At 40.7% G+C, this 19016-nt stretch overlaps 1 protein-coding gene and 1 long non-coding RNA gene across 8 annotated transcripts in view; one reads left to right on the top strand and one right to left on the bottom strand.

Annotated features, from left to right (window-relative positions):
* nav3 (neuron navigator 3) overlaps nt 1-19016 on the bottom strand; it is a 250609-nt gene that overhangs the window by 66979 nt on the left and 164614 nt on the right. For all 7 annotated transcript variants that reach the window (XM_072377820.1, XM_072377815.1, XM_072377816.1 and 4 more), the window contains exons 6-9: nt 13663-13731; nt 8531-8673; nt 3880-5011; nt 707-822 (exon numbers count right to left, since the gene is read on the bottom strand). In XM_072377820.1, the coding sequence (XP_072233921.1) occupies nt 707-822; nt 3880-5011; nt 8531-8673; nt 13663-13731 (1460 nt within the window). The remainder of the gene's footprint in view (nt 1-706; nt 823-3879; nt 5012-8530; nt 8674-13662; nt 13732-19016) is intronic.
* The window catches only part of LOC140283151 (uncharacterized), a 251521-nt gene that overhangs the window by 202491 nt on the left and 30014 nt on the right, over nt 1-19016 (top strand). The window lies entirely within an intron of this gene.

The raw sequence follows: 19016 nt of genomic DNA, 5'->3' as shown, positions 1-19016 counted from the left end.
TGCTGAGACTGAATATGATAAATGATATTAATGATAGTGTAGATAATGTGTCTGGGTGACGACGCAGCACCGAGATTGTAACAGATGAAAGGAACCTCTGGGGATCTAAACACAGAGCCACAGATACTCCCTGTGTCCAGCTGTCAGCACTGACCTTTTCCCTTCGCTACATGAAACTCGTTAGGAGCAGGGATCCCCCAAGAAAACAAAAATAGGTTCATGTCAATTGATGCTCTCACAGCAAACACACTCACACAAAAAGCACAACACCAGAATTCTGTGCTTCCCACAGCAGTGAGCTTCAATATCGACTACTGCAGCTACTTTCTACTGACATCCAAGTACCAGACAGAGCAGCATCCTCCTCTGCCAATATTACAGAGAACAGCTAATTCCTTCATTTTTACAGCTGTTTCTATCTAATCTGCATTCTTTATGGAGAAAATGCACTTTTAAAACAATTGCTTAAATGTGTAGAGCAGAACTGCAGCAGCACTGCAGCAGCTTTAAGGTCAACATTGAATAAATATAGATGCATAACACCAGATGAAGGTTAAATTCTTATATAAGCAATATTACAAACGATAAAAGTTAATGTATAGGTTCATATGTGCATTTGCACACCCACACATAGAAAGATGATCTACAAAGAGCCTGTAGCATGTGTGTGTGTGTGTGTATGCGTGTGTGTGTGGACCTGCGGTACCTGATATCTCCTCCAGGCACTGTTTGGCTGTCTTGCTGTAGACTAGCTCTCCCTTAGTGGGGCTGAGGCAGGGGTCGACTGGGGCCACCATGGTGCAGTCATTTTCTGAAAATGTCCTACAGGCGCAAAGAACAAATAACACAGCGGTTACAAAGATAGACTGAATTAAATATCTGTGAGCATGAAGCTTGACTACAGCCACTATAGTGGTTTCATGAAGGAGACTTTCTGCTGAAATTGGTAAAAGCTCCTCCAATTTTGTGTTCATTATGTGGTTATGAGCTGTTTTTCAGGGTAATTCGGTAAGGATGCTTACCTGCATCTGTTAGCCATGTGCTGAAAGCGTACAGTCTCTGCTGTGGTTCTAATGTGGATTATTTCATTTCAGCTTTATTCATTTTTGTCATGGTTATAGGCATATGGCAAGACATAGACATAGATATAGATATGACATAAATATATCAATATTTGTTGACATAATTTACTGTACTTCAGTAAGACCAGCAACTGAAACAGCCAGCATCTTCCCTACTTTACATTTTACTGTTTATTTTTCTGATGTTACTCAAAAGAGGAGGAAGTTATAAAGCAACTTTGGGTCTAAATTAAGATATTCAATAGATGGATAGATACATCCCAAAGCAGAGGAAGTGACTACTTTATATGAATTTCCTGGGTGCCTCTCAGTGTATGTGTGTGTGTGTGTGTGTGTGCAGAACACTGTACTAAATATATGTCTGTGTACATCTGCCTCAACTCCTCAAACATGAGCAGCATCATTCTCCATTTTTTGTATGCTGATCAGAACAGACAAACACAGTGAAAAACACGTCTTACACACACACATACACACCTGGAACCACAAACACACACAACCCTGCATGTTCAAGCTGTCAAATACAGAGAAAAAAGTTGCACTCAGATACAACAACATAATAAAATAGACACTAACATTGGGATACACAAACACACACAACAACAAAAAGCATGCAAACTAACACTTGACCACTTTTATGATTGAAAATCAGCAAATAGTGTGCACAGAAGAAACTGGTAGACAAGCTTAGAAACTAAAACAAGCACATTCACGCAGATCTAAACACAAGCTACTGAAAAGCAGTCACTCCCATCCATACAGGCACCATACACACACACACACACACACACCAGGGACCACCATCACCACCTGCAGAGCTGCAGATAAGACCTGGCTTCCATTTGAGAGTGCAGCACCAGCCTGTAACTTCTGCTCATGTAAAAAACCACCACCACCACACAGCTGCTCAGGCAAATATGGACCCAAAACGGGAGACTGGATATGTAAGATGAAGTGACAGGAATAATCCAAAATCTAATCTGTTACTTTCAAAATGAATATTTGCTTCCTGGGGTGTAAAGGAAATGGAATTCATTGTTCTAACGGATGAGTTAACGGGGAGAACATCACAGTGCCACAAACACTGATTGACAGGTAATATATGGCAAATAAATGCAGCAAAACAGATTTAACTGAGCTTTTATGTATTGCTGCGGTATTTCAATCATTTCTGATTGAGTGTCACAACTGACAAGGTCAGTTTAGAATACTTAAAATATGTGTGTGTGTGTGTGTGTGTGTGAGGATGGGTGGGGGAAATGTTGCATACTAAGTGAAGCAAATTCACAAAACCATGCTGGCCTGTTAAGCTTGGCAGAGACAGCGACTTAAAGTGGGTGGAGAAAGAGAAACAAGACAAAGATGCTTAATTGGGCAAAGACATGATGGTAAAGGAGCACAGCGAGAACCCTCACACTTATTGAATGCAAGCTGACAGATTCTGTTAGCGATGAGAAACATTTATAGAAAGAGAAGAGGAGGAAGACAATGGAAGCTGAAGAAATATCCTCACAGAAAAATGTAAGAGGGGGGGTGAGAACCTTGACAGTCACTCATAAGGCAAAACCTTAATCCCAAACAGTGAGGACTAGATTAAATGTGTTATATCATATATGACAGTGACTGCCTGATGCCCAGTCACATAAGTATTTCAAACTGTGAAATTTGGAGGCAACTATCAAATCGTACACAGAATTTCAGGAGACCAGTACAGAAAAAAAGGAGAAGCTTGGAGGCCCACTGTGAATGACTAAATCTTACATTTTTCTGGCTCTGTATCATTTTAGCCATTAGCTTGCCAGCAGCAACAGCTCACCAAGTAGCACTGCATGTAATCCTTCACCCACCATTCTGTACAGAGGCATGATGTGTTGAGTTGTACAAGTCTCTGATATAGCTGAGGGCAAATGCTTATGTCACAACTGAATCTTTACAGAACCTTAAGTGCAAAAAATATCACTAATCAGAAATTAGTTTCATATTTGCCTTCTAAAAGTCGATAGAGCTGAAAACTACAGTGAAATTAACTAAAACTGACAAGGGAAACAAGGGAAATATGGCTGGGAGCAGAAGGAGAGTTAAGAGATGATATATCCATATACTTCATAAATGCCTATTACCATATATCCAGGGCTGATTGTAACAGCAACTCACAAAAAACAACTCAAATATATCTGTTTGAAATATTGCTAATGTAGCTGCATGTGGCAGAGCTGACTGAGCACAATGGGGAGACAGCTAGGAGCTGAGAAGGGTGAAGGATTAGGTTTTGTTTAATGGGATTCCTAACTCCCTTCCTCTCCTTGCACAAAGGCATACCAGAGACCTTGGTGGCTTCTCTTTTTTCCATCTGGATTTAGCCACTTCCTGCACTTCTGATTTCTGTAACGTCAGGGAAGCGCACGCCAGCTGTCCACATCAAAACAATGCTGTCTGTATAAAGAGAAGGGGAATGGGTTTCTGAGCACTGCCAATGTCTGGATTCTCACATCAAGGGTGAAACCCAGACATTCAAATAATAGGCTTTGGCAAGAAGCATGCAGAGGATGTTAATTTGTTCCATAATGACTGTGAAGAGATGTGGAGGCGAGAGCACAGAGGTGAGCGGCAGCTGATCACTGAGAGAACTCCTAGATTTCACTGAGCGTGTGTGAGTGACAGTGGGCTTGTGGGTATAAACATGCTCAGGTGTGACTCAGAAATGGGTGAACATGAAAAAACTACGTGGAGAAAAGTAAATAAACATCTTTGAATACTTCATTTGTAGTCTATGCATGGTGGCACACACAGATCTCACCTGTACATGAAGGGCGCCACCGTGGCGGTGTTGGGGTGGTTGTGCTGCTGCTGCTGAGGAAGCTGAACTACTCCATTCCCTCCCAGTGCTCCACCTCCTCCACCTCCTCCTCCCATCGTCCCAGTGGACCCCGACAGGGCAGAGGTGCTGGTGGATGAGGTCATGCTGGTCCGTTTGCCCTCTGGGCCCCCACTGGAGCGCTGTATGTAAAAACTCCCACCTTGGCCTCCTTTCGTCAGCTTGGCTCTCTCTCCCTCTCCTGTCCGCATGTTGCCACTGCTGTTTAAGGCGGCTTGGCTCTGTGTCTGGGACTGGCTCTGAGGTTTTGACGATGTTGTGGAGGGAGCTTTCAGTCCTGGTTTGGGGATGCCACTTGAAGCTGAGGAGGTGCCACCATCTTTTTTCCCCGACGATGACTTCCCTCCCTTCGGGATAAAGCTGGCTATTTTGGAGCCCTTTTTGCTGGGTTCAGCAAAGGTCTCTCGCTCCTCTTTTGGAGGAGAGTTGTCCTTGGAGGATTTCCCAGACTTGCTTTTGTCCTCTTTCTCTTTGCATGGGGCCACAGACCTGCTGCCACTAGCAGAGGCCTTTGGATAAGATGAGGAAGTGGAAGAAGATGAGGTTTTGTTAGGTGCAGTGAGGGATGATGTAGGGGTCTTTGTAGAGATTTGTTTGGTAGTAGCACTGCTACTACCACTGCTGCACACTGAGCCTGTGGGTGTCAGTCCATCCTCACCATACTCTGACAGATCATCTTCCTCCTGCAGAGCCATTTCTGCCATAGATGGTGACGCTCTTGAAGCTGAGCGAGGGTTAATTAGGCGGAACTTCTCCAGCATTGACCTCTGGGGAGGTGCAACACCCGACCCGACTTTTGACCCGTCGCTTCCATGAAACTGAAGGCCTTCCTGGGCTTGGGGTGAGGGAGTGGTGGAAGGTGAGTGTGTAGGGCTTGCCAGCATGGATGAGGTTGCGCTGTGCTTCAGGTTCATGGACTTGCTGCGCCAGGACTTGCCAGCTGTGGGTGAAGGGATGGCAGAGGCCAGCTGCTGCCCACTGAGGCTAGTGGGAACCATCCCACCAACTCCACCCCCATTCATCCCACTGGATACTGGGATGCCTCTCACTGCTTCTGAACAAAGGAGAGGAGGGAGATGAACAGAGATAGAAAGCATGATTATTAAATGTGAGATTTTTTAAAATTAGTTTTCCAAATCATATTTACAATCCAACAGGGCAACTGATTAAACTTTGGTCATTTTCTATAATGTAACCATTAAAAACATGCAACTTCAATAAAACTCCACAGAAATCATCAACTACCACATAGATGATCAGGCTTGGAATATTGTACACTGCATAATTTGGCAGTGAGGAATGGCATGATATTCTCAAGTTTTTCTTTTAATTCTGTTATTTCTCCATGTATCATATGTAATTTTCTACTATACACTATACATTTTTCCAGCTTCCTGAGGTTGTCCAACATGAGAAACTCTCTCCGTAGCTCCATGGTTTTCCATATTCGACTCAAAAGCTGAACATAAAAGGGAAACTTTCACATAGCTTTAGTGGTGTTTTGAAAAAAGAATGAATATGCAGGACTTAGTAAGTGTAAGTAACTTAAATTTCAACAATCTTACTTCCCTGCTAACATAAAAATTTGTATTTTATTACTGTAAAAAGAAACTTTCAACTAAACACAAAAAACTAAGTTCTCACACACAATGAGAATTAGTTATTCCACTAAAAGACAGACATTTGTCTGAAAGTACTGAGTTACTTTCTGGCAATGAGACAAAAAGAAAAAGCAGAATTGATGATGGGGAAAAATTGAAGAGGAGACACCATCACACTGTGAGTCTGTCTGGCTGTCATTTGGCACAGTGAGCAGGGCTCAGCTGGCTCTGAGTCACCTCAGCACGCAGTTTAGCCCTTCAGGCAGGCAGAGGAGGGACCGAGACACTTTAACCAGCTGACGTACCTCACGACATCTTTGAAAACCTTAAAACATGCCCAGAAATGCAACAGTATAATCTGTCAAACTTTTTTCATGCAGTATTATGTAAAATGTAGTCTGGTAACCAGCTGTAAAATGCTTTAGAGAAGCTTTAACACATTAACATCAAACTGATGTGAACTGATGTGGCACAGTTAGGAAAAGCAACTGAACACTTGGTCACTGCAAATTTATTGGGCAGCTGTGTGTTTCGACTTAAATCAGGGACATCAGAACCAGAACTGGCTCTGTCCACTTGACAACCAACATACCTCTGAGTGTTTTATGACCTTCATCTTCACTCAGGACTTTTGATAATCAAATATATTTGTCATTATTTTGGACATGTAACTATTTAAGTTTGAAAGCCAGTGTATCAATTAATGTTACATTGACATTACAGTGTCTGTAAGGGTTAATCCACTTAGCTGAGCAGCCAGTCACACCAATCTCTTTCATTAGCCAGAAGCCCCCCACCAAAAACCCCCAATGTGGTTTAACATTGGGGGGGGCAGCCAACAACCCCTGCCCAAAAAAAAGAGGTGTTCACCGACTCTTCTGACTTTCCTGACAGCAGACCATTGTGTGTCAGAGTTTTAACGAAACAGTCTCGTACTGTCTGAACTGACATGTGATGCCAGTATAAATGTAGACGGGAAATATTGTGTTTCCATATGTACCGTACATATGTATGTGTCCTCCATGTGACCTCATCTGTTAAGATAATTTAGCAGTCCTTCAAACAGTTTCTGAATGTGAATGAAGGAGATTACATACATTTGTGTGGTTCTGCGTATGTTCGTGTGTCCAGTCAATTAACCCCGTCTTTAGAGATCCCCCATCCCTCCTCCATCCCCACCCCAGAGACTGTTTGCAGGGCCACCACACTTATCACTGTGCAGTGACTTGGTGTTGCCGTGGCAACAGACTCTTCCTTTCTTTTTGCCTCAGCTGCTGAGGAATGAAATGCCACTTCTGGGCGGTGGTGGACTCTATGCTAACAAAATACAAACAAGCACACATTCCTCAGGGAAACAATATCTGGGTTTGAGTTAAGCTGTTAACAACCTGCAGCTTGGTGTGCAGTTTTGTTTTCTTCCATATTCAGCAACTCATATTTACATAGTTACTCACTACATTCTATCACAATCTAACAGATAAAAAAAAATCTCCTTGTTACAGGAATTCAGCAGTTTCTCAACTGAGCTTTATGCTTCACAACTGCCTCCTCATCATCATTTCAACATCAACATAAAAACATTCTTTGGTCAAGATTTAGTTACATGAAAATATATTCATTTATGCATCGTTTTAGATGCCTGAAGCTGTTTTAGGTATTTGCATGGCTACAAAAATGGTACAACGCTGTTGGAACCCTTTGAGCTCACTCTCTGGGAAATATATTTGAATTATTTCATGAAAAAATTATGAAAATATAAATCAAACACAAAAAAGTATGCAACACATGTAAAATAAAGGCTTTCTAAATAGAAAAACAGATGAAATGAAAGAACATGACAAAGGAAACTTGCTGTTGAGAAACAAAAATCAAGTGTGGTAGTCACCATCTGTGTCTGTTTTGCCCAGAAGGTTCTGGCTGCATTGCTGACATTTCCCAACTATTGATTTTTCTTTTTTCTTTTCATTTTCGACCAAAATACTATCTCATCTGGCTTGCAGTGAAGGTCCAGTGCCTGGAGTCTATCCCTGCAAACGGAGGGTTTGTCTTATAGCACAACTCAGTGGTTCTGTGTGAATGAGTAAGAAAAAGATGTCTTCCAGTTAAAATGTCCTCGGATTTTTAGAAAGCAAAGGTAAAGTGATTCACTGAAACATCTTGACAACATGGTGTTTACCGATAAATCATTTAAAAGATTGGCAATTCTTGCTTTGTCGGAAAGATTTGATCCCACACCATGCTCATTCTTTCCCTCCCATCCACTCTCCCAAAATTCCCTTCTTGTCTCAGTCAGTCACTCATTCTCTGAACTTAACAGGCTCGGTCATGTGAACTTAATGGATTAAAAGTACGGGGTAGAAATAATCAAAACAGTGTTTGCTAAAATTATTTCAGTACTCTGCTTCTCCGTTGCCACTTACTTTGCCTTCTTTCCACTGCAATCACCCACTGAACCACTCTCAACAGGAAGTCAAATAAAAGCTGGCCAGTTTGAAAAGATTAATATTTGAAATGACATATTTAGCCCTTACAACAGACTGAGAGACATTTTATTTATTTTTTAATCATTAATTTTGTGTTAAATGACATGCTAACTTTCACAATTTACGAGGCTTAAGGCACAATCACACTCCATATCGTGGTCATGCTTGACAGAGCAGCTGCCTGAGTTTGCCCTCAGGCCATCTTTGAAATGTTTCCACCGCCTCCACTTAATGTGATCGTTATAACTCACTTGGAATAAAGAACTGGGGATGATTCAGCAGACTGCTTAAGACTGGTGAGGTGAAAGACTGGGCTTCTCTGTAGCCCGTGGCTTTTGTGTTTGAGCTGTGTTGTGTGAGGGCTGCCATCAAGTGGCGGGGAGAAGGAATGTGCCACTAAAATGAAACGCCACAAACTTTAACAGAAACAACAGCCAGCTTCTGGAAGTATTCATGTTGTGTCATGTAAGTAGGTGTATTACTTCTTACCTCTATCATTGCCACTTGCATACTGAAGAGGCTTGCTCTTGTCGATGCTGTTGAAACTCTGACTACGGCGGTTGAGGTTGGAGGAGCCCGGGCTCCTGGAGGCCCCGCTGACTGCAGCAGGTACTCTGGAGGGCCCTGGTAATCTGCAGGAGCCAAAGTCACAACAGAGTATTAGGATGTTAAAATAACAAGTGAAATAAAAGGTCAGGACAATAAATCTTTATTCCATTTGAGATATTACAATAAATATCTTCCTTGAGAGTAGTTTTAACACTAACGAAGTTTAAGGCATATTTTGAAATGATATAACTTCAAAGATAAGGTGAACATTTATCTAGTTTACTTTACTTTACTATCATCTCTCTGAGGCCACATAAAGAATTGTCAGATGATGCAATTATACATATCATGGGGAACAAAGTTCATTGCTTTTTGTAAGAAATTCATTTAAAAATTCAACTGAAACTCTAGTTTTTCTCACAAAAGTATTTTGGGGGGTTTCTATATAACAAACCTGAGGAGTTGTATTACAAATATGACAAAAAGTAGGAATCTGGTTTTGAATGTCAAAAAATAAATCTTATAATAGTGGAAATTTTATTCTTACACTGAAAATGCCTCAAGAAAGAAACATTATATGTTTAACATAGAGTGTAGGAATCTGAGTCCCGTTTAAAGATACACTTGAAATTAAATGAACAGATCCTGGAAAATTGAAAGCTGAACAGTGTGAAACACCGGCCAGATGTAGTGTTTGGAATGGACTCTAAAAGATAGATGAGCCTTTTTATGTCCCTATCTGTGTCAGTGTGTAAGAACAACAGAGTGTGCTGTGAGAGAGTAAAAGTGTGTGTCCCCTTGTGGGTTGAGGAGGGAGGATAAAAGAACAAGGTGAACTTTGAGAATCCGTTTCACAGGACGTGTGCAGAAAATAAGAAGCAAAAAGAGAAAATATTAAGGCACATTATTACGTGTCACATACTAAAACTTTTTACTTCTTTTACTTATGTAGACAAACAAAAGCGTGCAGACACACCAGCCAACAGGTTTGCAGCTGCCAGCGTCACATGTTGATTTGTTTTTCTGCAGCTGGAGATTTTCAAGACTCCCAGAAGAGAATTATACGAATAATTAAATCAAAAACCCGCTGTTATTTTTGCAGCATTTTTCATGGACTTCACCAGATGTTTTCATTCATCTGTTTGGCAGCTGATTCAATGATCATGTGAGGATATATGACAACCTGGATCTATTTCCACTGTAAATCCTGAATATGCTTTGAGATGACGCCTATGAAATGATTGTGAAGGTCACATTTTGTTCCTTATAATTTAACCATATTCTCTCCTACGATAACTTCAGATTGTCCAGTGATCAAAATATATATGTATATATGTATATATACACGTGTATGTGTGTAACACTGGTTGGTTAGGTTTCATTATTAGGAATAATGGTAAGGGTTACATATTAAAAAATGGATTCTTAGGTTTAGAAGGTAAGAAAATACATGCTTGAGGATAGCCCAACCTCTCAGAATTTATGAGCTCTTAATGTCACACTGTCATAGTTTCGTGCTGTGGACAAACGACTTTCACATGTTATGGTGAGACTGGGCTGCTATTTTTATAGACAAAAGTAAAGACAAAAAGACAAAAATTACCATAGAAATCACATTACTCTGTTTACTTATATTGCCTTGCCTGACATGTAGGGCAGCCTCTGATTTGTCAGGCAGGGCATCTGTTAATGATATGAATAAAATCAATTGGGCTTGAAGTCCCAGGGCTTTTCAGAGTTACTAAGAATCTGGTGCATTTTTCTGAGCACTTCTATTACTTGCAAGTCAACAGGATGTACTTGCAAAAATTCAGCTCAACTTGAAGGTCTCCCTCATAAAAACCGGCCTTATTTGTCAGTCTGTGTGCTGAGCAAAGCAAAGAAAACTGCAATGAAACATGACATCAAGAAGAAGGAAATGTGTCACTCTCTTATTCCTGTTTGTTTTGTATTAACCACATCTTACACCCACATTCCAATATTCATCTACAGTGGCAGCAACAGCAGACTGTTCAGAGATGCTGATCCACGTATAAGAGCCACTCTGGTGGTTTGCCTGAGTGAATGCACTGAGCTGCAGCCAGAAGTGGTCATCAGCCCAGAACTGAAACAGATGGACGAGTACTGCACAGCAGCAGCCACATAATGCAGAGTCAGAGAGAGGAAAAAACTGCAACAAAAGTGTGTGGAATGCTTGAATGCTGACGGTCAAGATGTAAAAACAGTCAGAGATCCTCATATGCATGCAGTCCACGCCTAATGTGCTGTTTGCTTAGGCTGCAGTGCTGGAAGCTTTAATGAATTCTGACAAGGAAAACAAATGGAGACGATGGTAAGATAACAGAATTAAAAGAGGAAATAATCAAAATAACTGAAATATAGAAAGAAATGAGAGACAGGCAGATGAAAATGCTGGGTGGCTGAGAATCAGAGGGGATGCCACCGTAGCTGTAAACAAAGACAAGAGAAAATGAGAGATAAACAGCAGAAGATGAGAGAGACTGATGCAATTTAGATGGAAATCAGAAGACGTCCATTTTATTGTAAGATTCTTTCATCTTCAAAAATGCAGGTTTGATCACACATCAGCAAAATGGAACCAGAGTGGGAATTGTAATGACATTTCTGGACAGTGATTTTGTTATAGGACTGGTGAATCTGCGTGCTGCTTGTGAGGTGAGATACTGTGGTCTGACTATAATCACTGACTATAGAAAACAGGGCTTACAGAGGAAAGACCATTGTTCCTTTCCTCTGCCAGCATTTGCCAATGAGTCTGAGTACACATATCACCACATTCTGTATGTGGCTTATATAATGCAAAGTTCTTGTAAACAGACCATCTATTTGCCAGAGCATATCTGACATCACATTGGGTTAAAATCACATTGTTTTTTTTAAACTGACAGAAACATGCAGGCAGGTGGCCAACAAACTGTCAAACATTACCCCCTACTGCTGGGATGGGGAACTTTACGGGCCACATCTCACAACCGCAATTTATAAACCATTTAAATGAAGGCATTTGTTGGATTTCACTGTGGTGGATTGCACCAATGAAAAAGGTGTCTGCTAATAGAGTGAAAAAAATTTAAATCAGTGTTGATGTGGAACTGATATACCTGAAGAAAATCTAAAACTGCTTATAAGGGACTCAAAAGCAGTGAATAACACCTTAAATCATTTTTCTTTTAAAGGGGTTTTTAAAAACTTGAACAGTGCAAACAGGTGAGTTTTTCTATACTGCAGTGGCAGGATAAACACTCTTTTCCCCACAAAAACCAGGCACTCTATACATTTATATATAGATATATATATATATATATATACTAGGGGTTTACAACTCGAAAAAAAAATTTTTTAGCAATCAAGTTTAGTTTGGGTCTTGATTTATTTATTTTTGGAAGTTTTTGCAGCTTCAGAAAGAAAAAAACACAAAATGTTGCAGTTTTATAAAAAAAAAAATTGACTATGTTCTCCATACTCATTCCTCATCAATCCTTGTGATGCAGCTTTAATAATGGCACATACTTTCAATGAGCAACTTAAGAGATGACGTTAGACGCTGCGTGTGAAGGATGGCGTTACTCTGCTGGCCCTAATGCAACAGACAACATGACATCAAGGCCCATCTGACACAGTGACACATTTACATACAGTAACTAGAAAATCTCGTAAAAAAAACAACATATTGTTGTCATTCCAACCAAAACTGGGCTTTTTAAAAAATGCGTACCAAGGTCTAACTGAAATCACAAAATCTTACAAAATCCCCATTCAACTAAATTCAAGACAACATCTTTGTGATGAATTCGGTTATACTGATATATACTTAGATTTCCTGCACAGAAAGGTGGAAGCAGCAGAATGTCTTGACTGTTTTCTCACTCAGTCTACAACATTGTGTCATCTTAAATACTTCTGACATATTACCAGAGTTTTGACAGCACCACTGTTCATTTTGGATCTGTGCATAAACATATTGTTACATTTCCCCGAAAGACCATATGATATGTGAGATCATGAGAACTACTACACACATCCTGTCTTAAGGAAGGAGACATTGATTAATAACAACTTGGGATTGTAAAAGAAAATGACATTAGCTAATTAGGCACGTGGGAAAGAAAAGAAACTAACAGTGCTTACATTGTCACTGACCTTTGATATACAGTAGGACTTGTTTCTACTATGTATATGTAAATTTATCTGTTATGCGGCTTGTTGTGAGTGACATGGGAGGCCAAATTAGCTCTCATACGTTGCGTCTGCAGCATTTTTGCCTTTGTTCTGCTGTGGCTGGCGACAAATTATTTGCCTACATTCTGGTTCCCAGAGCCACTGAGCCAGAACAAATGCTGCTAGCATCGGACAGCTGAACTGGGGTGTGTCCATGCAGTCTGTGTGGGTAGATTTCTCAGTGTATGCACAGCACACGTACTTTACCTTTGTATGTGTCATTAACATCAAACCGTGAACCCTTATGTTTACAGCAGAGTGTTATGAGTGTGAGATCTTAAGCTAATATATGGCACCTTAAGAGTAGATGAGGTGAACGTTTCCATGACTGCTACCTACAGTCTGGACCTTTCTTTATTGTGTCTTCAACAAATTCTGAATAAGCATCTTTACATAGTAACTACTGAAGAGAGTCAGTTCATTATGCACAGCCAGTGGAACTTTGTCTCTGTCACACTTCGGTTCACAAAATGATTGGGTACTTTTAAGAAGGCTGTACCACTTGTGAAGAGGTAATGGTGAGAATCACCAGGAGCACTTAGCACATTAGAGAGAGGCTGGTCTTTAACTGTGAGGCATTGGTTCAAGCTGCTATGGAGGGGAAGCTACACCCTGCTGAAGAATCCTCAAGCAAAGCACTCAATCCCTATCAGGTGTTGTCCATTTGACCCTGGCTGTCAACCTCTGACCTCTCAATGGTCATAATAGAATATCGTTAAAAACACTGAGAAAAATGAACACATGTGAAGGCACAGGTGCACAGAAAGAGAAAAAAAAAGCTGAATCAATATAGAAAATAAAAGATAGAAGTGAAAGTTTGATATATTCATTACCTTGTGTTTTTCTTCTGTGGTGACCCTATTCCACTGTGGCCTGGAGGACTTGCGTATCGTGCTGTGAGACTGCAAACAGAGCAGAGAAGTTGAAGAACGTACGGTTAACGCAGTTAGATGAGGAATGAGACCAGTGCCTTGCTGAATTTTTCGTAATCCATGTCGAAATGTAATAATCTGAGTGAAGGCATTCACTCACATGTAGGCAGAGCAAGTAAGCAAGAGAGCCAGGTGAAAGAAAAAAGAAGCACATGAAATGCTGTGGCCAGGGCACATTTCTTTGATTTTTCACATGATGCCTCACACATGTTTGTAACCACAAGCGTATGACTAAGCCAATAACACCTCTCAATCCATTTATATGCCTGCTGACATAAAACAAGCCAGAAAAACTTTCACAAACATTTTTGTGGTGTCCTCAAAACACACAACATACGAGGCAGAGGAGATGGAAATGCCCACAGCACCAGTCACAGTTAGTCATCCACAGAGATGGGAATTACTGTAATGCTAGCAGGACTCGTTAAGCTACACATGCAGAGTGGTTTTTGAACTTAGATTTGCATTTAAAACATCCTATCAACAATAACAGTCCAAAGTGGCAAGACTGCTGTTTATTCCAGTGTAAATGTGTGACCTGCATGACTCCCAAACCATTGAATTGTCAATTGTCAGAACTGAAGCTATAACAAACCTATAGTGGTGTTTTATGCCTACAGCAGAGCAATGTTTGTGGAGGGTGTACTGATGAATAGGAAGTAAAAATCAACCTAAAATTACCTTGTCATTTTAAAGGAAAACAATATCTTACTCATTCAGCTGTTCAAAATAACGCATGTTGCGTCTCAAGCACCTTTTCCACTTTGTTCATAACAAATCCTGTTCCCAAAAGTAGTTGGAAAGGGAAAGCAGAATACTAGGAAAGATATATAAAGCTGAAAAACAAATCAGCTTGAGGAACAGCTAATTAACTTATTAAGTTTAGTAGTAACAGGTCAGTAATGTGATTGAGTCCAAGAAGAGCATTCAAGAGAGGCTGTGTCTCTCAGGAGTAAAGCTGCAGAGACGATGCCCCTCTGTGAACAACAGCTGGGGCAAGTAGCTTAACAGAGAAATGACTTGAAATGACTCCTGAATTTCATCATCTAAGATCCAATGTGGACAATATTTTTAAAAGATTCAGAGAATCCAGAAATCTCTGCATACAAGGGACAAGGCTAAACACCAGTATTCAGTGTTTGTGATCTTCAGACCCTCGATCAGCAAAAGCAGACAACTCTACAGTGGAAGTCACTGCATGGGCTCAGAGATTCAGGGCTCCCAAGTGTGAAAGTCTCACAACTGACACTTTTTACATGCTCTTGTGAGTCACATCGATTTTTTCACGCAATAAAAATCAAATTCCAAACTGATGGTGTTGTAGCGCAAAAAGAGGAAACAGACACCCGCCAATGTTTACTGATTTACTGCCTGGCAAGAGTGAGGTGTCTGCCCCCCAGCAGGAACACCTTTCCGTCTCCTCCCTGCTCCATTAAAGGCTGTGAGCTGCTTGCACCTGCATTACAGTGAAGGTTGACTGAGTGAGAAATCTTTGGAGACATTCTGTCGCTTCTAACTTGGCTGTCGCTGAAATCACTGCACAGATGCTGTCTTCGACATATGTGGATGGCGATTTTGTCAGTTAACACTGTGGCTATAAAATCTGGATTTTATCAGAGATGAGCAACAGTCTGAAAATGTTCTAATTGTGTCCCTACATTCACATTTATTCTTAACACCCTACTTTCAGACATGGCTTCAAACCCATTTGAACGTCTGACAACAAAAAAAGAAAATATGTGAATAAGAGCAGCTTTACTGAGAATTCAGCTGTACTGATAATCAGTCTAACACAAACACACGCATGGGCAGCAGAAAGCAGACTGCAAATGCAAAGTGATGACCCTTCCACCTCTGTGTATCAAATCCAACATCAAGCCCAATGAGCCCAACACTGCTCATTGTTGTATGCTCAAATGCAAGTTAAAATACTACCATAGAAATTAAATAAACCATAGAAAAATAACCAGAAAAGCTGCAGATACTTTAAGCTGTGTCATGACACATTCAGCTGCAGCTGACAAAGCCTCTGGTTTTAGAAGCTACCAGCATTTCCCTCTGTACATTAACTTAGAGAAGTGAAAATATCAAAACATCTGAAAATGGCCGTAGTATGCTATAAACTCACCAAAAAGATGAAATCTAAGTTGCACGGGTTATTCAAAAAGCTGACTCTATAACACTTCGCTGACATGCCATCACTTCTCGCAGCCTTGTTGGAATAAACTCTCTCCTTCTTAACATAAAGTAAAACATTGAACATAATTTGGCTGAGTCATAACGTTACCTTTCACTGCCTGAACAGGTACAGAAACTGAAGTTTCCATGTCAGTTCCTCTTCACGATGGAAGCACAGGGTAGTTGTCCAGAGAGAAGTTCAGTGATGGAACTCTTTCACTACTCTCCTCTACAAGGACCACAGAGAGCTGTTCTGCTGTGTTCGAGCTGAACGACAGCGGAAGCAGCAAACACCAGCAAACTGCATAGATGTCCTTTATTTTCTGACAATGAGGAACAAGTTGTTCTCTGTTTTGTGTTTGGGGGCTGCTGGTTTGGCGTTGCTGACTGAAAGTGCATAAGTCAGACAATAAACTACCTATACTAGTGACTGAATGACGCACTGCAGTCATCATAATTCTCTCCCTCGTCTACTTTAAGACAGCATTACTCTACTTGAAATTCTGGGTTTACTTGCTCATATTTCACCCATAAGTGACCTAAAATGAATAAATTATAAGAGTTCAGTAAATAAAAACCACCAGTTATTTTATCCAGATACGTAATTTAGAATCAGTTTAAAGGAATAAAGACAAAGTTCAAGGCTTACTCATCCAGATTTGCTGCTGATGAATATTTCGGCTGCCTGCATGATTCTCTTCTATGCAGAAATGGAATAAAATTGGACTGGCTCAGAAGTTTCAGTGTTTTTAAAGCTAAATTCAGTCAATACACTGAAAGAATTTCATCATTCTGTCAATCACAGCACAGCAACCTGGTATTTAACACTTTTTTCAGCAGGGTCACAATTTAAAGGACGGGAATCTTTCGAGGTGGAGAACAACATTTTAATTAGCTATCTAACTTAACATGTATTTCATCTTTGTCTCTGTCTTATTCACATACAATATCTTTCTCTGTTTGCACCTCTCTCTGTGGACTATTAAACACCGTTAAACCACCTGTGATAAAATGCAGAGTCACTGTACATTTCTAATTGACCTTGCAAGATTTCTTGACACTCTGCTATGCTAATAAGCTCTGGAGCTGAAAGCAGAATGCAATTATAGTGATAAGCACCCATGTTTATAATGAACTATATGATACATGACATGTTGGTCAGTGATGTCTAACTAAATGTGTGCACCTTAACGCATTACAATCCCAAACAACACTTCATTTCTGCTCCCAGTAGCGTGCTTTGTGCTCTAATAAAATCCTCAGCAAACAGAAGGGATGGGCTGCGACAGAAGTCCAAGACACACTAAAAGGCTTTTTCAGTATTTTGATAAATGAAAAGGTCAGGCTTACGTCTGTCTTATGCAGCTTTTATCGCTTCTCTTTCTGTCTGTCTTTCTTTTTTTTGCTCATATTTTACTCATAGAAGTGAATAACAAGGCAGGAAGCATGAAGGGGGTAATCTTGAAAGGCAACAGTCAGCTGAAGATAGAGATAGAATAAAATATGAACAATTCACACAGCTCATAGTAATAGGAAAACACATTATGTTTGAAAAATTTGGGATGTTGTTGTCCACATTCCTCCACCGAAATACTTTTTGTTGCTCTTTCTCCTGCTCTATGAAATACAAGGAAACACGAAGGCAATAGTATATTCCCAGTCTGAGCTGCTTATCCAAGCCACAACATTTAAGATTTTTCGCGTGTGGAAAAAGAAACATCAGGACACGTGAGGGTAGGATCTTAGAAACAGAGATGGGATGGTGAAGAGTGGTTGAAGAATTAAGAGTGTGTCACTTCTGATCGAATACAACATGCATCAACGAGACCTCTGTTTAATAGCCCACGACATTGCAGCGCACGTGCAAACCATGTTGGATGCCGTCACTGTCCCATTAAATGTTAATAATATGCGTTTCAGCTCCATCATACCCACAGTCAGACACAAACTGAAGGGTGTCAGATCCATGACGACGTTTAACCCAGCACGATGACAGCAGGTAATAAGATGTTATCTGAATGCTTAAATCAAGAATTGGATCTTTGAGACAAGGTCTTTCAAAGCAATGTGAGGCTGATACAAAACTTTAGCTCTTTACTTTTGCTTTAGCTCAAACACACAGACACATGACTAGCCAGTCATTTGAACACACACTCCACTCTGTATCAACTTCACAGTACGCTTGTTATGTAATTCCCAAGCAACGTACTGCAGGTAGTTAGGTAAATTTCATCATTCCTTCAGTATCAACAAGTGAACAGACTGTGTACCCTAACTGTGAGGGGTTTGTGGATTTAACGCAGACTCCATCGGCACCCATGCCTTTGTTATTCTCTTCTTAGTTTCTTGTAAAAACGTTTTTTTTTTTTATGTTAAAAACACATTTTAAAAGCACACAGAATCCATAAATAGTTTGATATATATGCTGAGCAAAACAGGGCCTATATTGTGGAGCACCACATTTATCAAGAAAGCAACAGTATTGAAAAAACGTGTTCATGCTTTAAACTGACAACACCTCACAAAGATTAACCATCTTTTTGGTAAAAGAGATAAACAGACGTCCATGTTGTATGACAATATTCCAGACTAACAAACAAGTACAACCAAGCCATTTACCAGTTCATGATGCCAGAGACACTAATCCATCCTCTGATCCAAACTCTGTCCCCCTGACACACATACACCCTGAGCAAGCTAGAACTCTACCTATGAGATGGTTCAGTCTTGGCCAAGCTGTTAGCTCTCCCATATGGCAAACGACTCTTCCTGTCACGATATATGGCGGTGGGCAGGCGTGAGGAGCGCCACACCAGGGGGTCAACTTGGTCTCCCCTGGACATGATGAATTAAAGAGGGAGGTTTTGATGTGCCCTGCCAGGTCCAGGCCCCCCTGCCTTCTAAAGGACTGAATCTCTCCTGTGGCTCCGGGCTGTCGCTCTGTCCAGTGGGAAGTTCCCGCTTTGACACACACTCACACAGTAACACACATCTCATCCCTTGCCCTGGAGACATCAGTGAGAACAGCAGGTGCTGTCTATAGAAAGCTCTCCATAGCACGGCTGCATGTGGACTAC

Source organism: Leuresthes tenuis, unplaced genomic scaffold (assembly GCF_036924035.1).
Source record: "Leuresthes tenuis unplaced genomic scaffold, fLeuTen1.0.hap1 SCAF_23, whole genome shotgun sequence".
NCBI classification, from domain to species: Eukaryota; Metazoa; Chordata; class Actinopteri; order Atheriniformes; family Atherinopsidae; genus Leuresthes; species Leuresthes tenuis.
This window is presented reverse-complemented; position numbering and strand designations above follow the sequence as displayed.